The sequence below is a fragment of the Dipodomys ordii genome, unplaced genomic scaffold, assembly GCF_000151885.1.
Source record: "Dipodomys ordii isolate 6190 unplaced genomic scaffold, Dord_2.0 Scaffold35, whole genome shotgun sequence".
NCBI classification, from domain to species: Eukaryota; Metazoa; Chordata; class Mammalia; order Rodentia; family Heteromyidae; genus Dipodomys; species Dipodomys ordii.
In genome coordinates, this window is record NW_012267251.1 from 3,048,126 (window position 1) to 3,052,644 (window position 4,519).

General features: G+C 41.6%; 1 protein-coding gene across 1 annotated transcript in view; it reads right to left on the minus strand.

Annotated features, from left to right (window-relative positions):
* The window catches only part of Uchl5 (ubiquitin carboxyl-terminal hydrolase L5), a 25,800-nt gene that overhangs the window by 20,559 nt on the left and 722 nt on the right, over positions 1-4,519 (minus strand). Inside the window, exon 2 of the mRNA XM_013017290.1 lies at positions 242-305. Coding sequence (XP_012872744.1) covers positions 242-305 — 64 coding nt within the window. The remainder of the gene's footprint in view (positions 1-241; positions 306-4,519) is intronic.

The window sequence follows — 4,519 nt, forward strand, 5'->3', positions numbered from 1 at the left end:
AAAGCCGGAAGTGGTGCTGTGGCTCAAGTGGTAGAGCGCTAGCCTTGAGCTGAAGAGCTGAGAGACAGCGCCCAGGCCCAGAGTTCAAGCCCCACGACTAGACCCTCCACCCCCCCCAAAAAAAAAATTGGAACATCTCCTGTTCCTTAACGTTAAAAATACGCTTAAAGAAGACAATGTATTTGGCCTGAAAGTCTGAAGCATAGGTATTTTATTTCAAAACAACTTGAATTTTACTTACTTTAATTTTTCAAAACTCTCAGGCTCTAAACTCCATATTTCTTCTACTTGGGCCCCACGGCAACCTGAAAAAAAAAATAATTTCTTTAGAAACTAACTCACTTTTTCCTTTACCACCAACTAAAAAAGCCTCGAAGGGTCAACAAATGCAGCAGAGATACTCACTAGACACTACGTTGAAAAGTATACAACTTGGGGTGGAGGCCAGGAGGGAAAAACTGGGAGATAGTGAGGGAAGGGAGGATACTGTTCAAAAAATATACTCATTACCTGACCTATGTAACTATAACCCCCCTCTGTACACCACCTTTACAACAATAAATAAGCCAGACAGGTACACAAATTCATATGAGAAAAAGTGATAAAGCTCATGGCCAAATTCTATTACTTCTCATTACATTATTCTATTATTCACAATCCTATTGTTTCCATTACATTAGCACCCTATGACTGTTCCTTTTCTCTCTCAATTCTAGTGTCTTCCTCCTCTATTGTTTCCCCTATCCTATCCTTGCCCTCTTTTAAAAATTAACAATGTTGTTAAGAATAGGGAAGGCCCAGCTTCTGCACCTCCCACAACCTCATGTTTTTAGCCCATGGTACAAATAAATGATTTTTGCTGGTGATCTGACTATACCAGAAAACTGGATTGACAGCCCTCAAACAACCTCTTTTAAAACAAGGCCACACAGTTTTGAGACCTGAACTGGCAGGTCTAAAATGGACACATTATTAGTTTGTATTTTCTTTTTTTGCTACTACAAGTTTGAACTCAGGATCTCGCGCCTCCTGGCTGGCACTCTACCACTTTCCACGGCTGGAACCATGCCTTCCATCTCTGCTTTTTGCAAGCTATTATGGAGATGGAATCTAGTGAACTTTTCTGTTCAGACTGGCTTCAAACCACCATCCCACAGATCTCAGCTTTCTGAGTAGGTAGGATTACAGGCATGAGCCTCCAGTGCCTAGCTTGACCCTAATTTCTACTCCTCAACTGGTACTCCAGATTTCCTTTCTCAAGTCAAAGCAGAGTCAGCAAAATTACTATGCATCCTGCTGTACCTAGAGCCAAGAAAAAAAAGAGAAAAATACCTGACCTCCTATAAGGAGATGAACAGATGTGATATTAACTTGTCAGGCAGGTCAGGCTAATTAGTGTGAGGGAATGACCTATTTGTTTGGAAAGGAAGTACAGGAATTGTTAGGAGACATTTTTCAATGGATGGCTTTTTCTGTCCTTCTGAGAGGAATGACTGGCTTTGCTTGGGACTGTTTTCAAGGATGTTCAGATAGTTCGGAAGTGGCACTTGTCTAGAAGAATAGAGATGTTTACCTGGAGACAAAGGTTGAGTAGGTTTGCTAAGACTGGGAGCTTCCTAAACTCAGAATTTCTCAGCTATGACACAGAATCACTTTGTGTAAATACAGTATCTACCTGGGTCCATTTCCTTCCCCCCCTTGGAGAACAAGGGGTTGATGCAAACATGAGTGCCCCCCTGACCCTGTGCTGTATAATAGGATCCTTTATCTTTAAAGCAGAAGTTGTCCAGCAGCATCTTTGAAATTGGCAAACCAACTTGTTAGCTGGCAAGCATCCTAAGTTGTCAAATTTACCCTAACTTGTATTTCCTATTCTTTTACATCTGTAGAATCTGCAATGATGTTACCTCTCCCATTCCTATGTTTTCTTTTTTTTGATCTGATTAATCTGGCTAGAGGTTCACCAAATCTTCTCAAAGAAATCTTAATTTTCTATATTTTCTCTGTTTCAATAACTTTAATTCTTATTTTTATTATTACTTCTTCCTACCTGCTTAACCTAGGTTTAATGTGTTCTTCGTTCTCATTCTTTAAAAAGAAATTTGAGCCTTTTGTCTATGAGGGGGAAAACTAGTCCTCATTACTTCCCCTTAGTGAAAAGTTTATAATTCTATCTTTATTAATAAACTATCAGTTTGTTTTGGCACATGTATGTATTCTGTGAGTGTGCATCATAATTAAAGCATAAACGTTTTGTCAGCTTCTTAGTTTAAAAAAGAACTTTTAAGCTGCTGCTAGTGGCTCATGTGTGTAATACTAGCTACTCAGAAGGCTGAGATCTGAAGACTACAGTTCAAAACCAGCCCAGGCAGGAAAATCCCTGATACTCTTATCTCTTACAATTAACCACAAGAAAAGCAGAAGTGGAACTGTGGCTCAAAGTGGTAGAGTGCTTTCTTTGAGTATAAGAGCTTAGGGACAGCATGTAGGACCTGAGTTCAAGCCCCCAACGGGGAAACTTTTTTTTTTTACTTCAAAAGGTTCTTTTGGGTTTTTTGGAACTGAATAGAAATAAGAAATGGAGGGGCTGGGAAGGTGATTCAGTGGTAGAGTGCTTGCCTTGCATGCATGAGGCCCACATAAGCAAAAAGCCGGAAGTGGCGCTGTGGCTCAAGTGATAGAGCTCTGGCCTTGAGCTGAAGAGCTGAGGGACAGCGCCCAGGCCCAGAGTTCAGGCCCCACGACGGGACCCAAAAAAAAAAAGAAAGAAAAACAAAAGAAATGGAAATGATTGGAGTAAGCTGATTTGTTTTTTTCTTTCAAGTATCTGATTATATGCAACTACAAACAGTTAACATTTTTGCAAAGGTCTTTTCCTAATGGAGCCAATTCATTTGCAGCTATTGTTTTATTTATAATACATTTAGATGCCCAAAATGCTTTTATGTATTACTGTCTTATAACTTTACTTACATCATTTTCTTTTCTTGTTTTTGTCAGTCTTGGGGTTTGAACTTAGGGCCTGGGCAGTGACTCTCAACTTTGGTTCTCAAGGTTAGTGCTCTACCACTTTGAGCAACAGCTCTACTTCCACTTTGGGGTTGGTTCACTGGAGATAAGAGTCTCACAGATTTTCCTGCCCAGGCTGGCTTTGAACCGAGATCCTCAAGTCTCAGCCTCCAAAGTAGCTAGGTTTATAGGGATAACCTAAATCATTTTCAAGACCTAAGTCTTCTGTACATATCAAATTGCAAAACTAGCTGACAATAGAATGATGGTTTTTTTGGGGGGTTGCTGTAGTTTTTGTCAATCCTGGGGCTTCAACTCAAAGACCTTGGGGGCTGTCTCTGAGCTTCTTTTGCTCAAGGCTAGTACTCTACCACTAGAGAATCCTTGTTTCTGGCTTTTTCTGATTAGTTCGTTGGAGTTAAGAGTCTCACTTATTTTTGCTGTTCCTGCTGGCTTTATACTGTGATCCTCAAATCTCAGCCTCCTGAGTAGCTAGGATTACAAGTGACCCACCAACTTTAAAATAAACCTATTGCTACAATACTTGCAAAGGCCAACTTTTAAAATATCGTTAACAGCTAAGGTTTTGATTAAACCTAGAACTATCTCAAACTTAGTTTATGTGCAAAATTGACCCCAAAATTGAACCTGTTCTTGTAACTTTACATTACCAGCCACCCTGGATAGAAACCAGAGTCATTTTCACTTCTTTTTCCCCACATCCACTCAGCAGTCCTGTTGATTTCACTTTCCTTTGATGTAGGAGAAATATACTACTACTCAACCTCTACTGGAAGGTTGGCAGCCCTGAGAACTCCTTCTTCAATGTAGCATGCTATGGATGTATTCCTGCTCCAAAAGCAAGGAGAGGCATTTCCACATGCAAGATGAATGAAACACCGCAAAGTACTGACTCTTCCTTCTCCTCTCCACTGCCCTGTCGTCAAGCCAGGCACAGAGACATCTCGTCGGTGAAGTGACAAGCTCCTCCCCCCTTCCACTCACTCAAGGCACACCACACCCATTAGCACATCCTGATTTCCGAAGCCACCTCATTTCATTAAGTACCCAGTGACAACCCGGCGATCCAAAGGATGCAACATGGCCTCAGTTTACCCTTTCAACTTCAGATCCAATTACTCTTCCTCACCGTGACAGCTTTTTTAATCTATTGCTTCCTAAACTGTTTGTGTGTAACCAACAGCACTACAGTTTACGCTTTTCCTTTTTGCCCGTGTGCCTCCAGACCTGAATTCTTTTGAGTATTTTCTGCACCCAGATCTGTCAGTTCTTCAAAGCATTATTCACAATAAAAATGCCGAAATCCTTAACCGTGGGCCTGAGGCGAGCCACACGTAGTAAACGTGACCGTAAACGTTCGCGGACGTGCGCCGGGACACCTACAGTAACGTTTGTCACTCCAGGTGGACGTCCGGACAAAATAGCTAAAAACCGGTAACGGAGGGGAGGTGACGAAGACACGCCCCCGGGCGAGGCGGGGCGCGGGAGG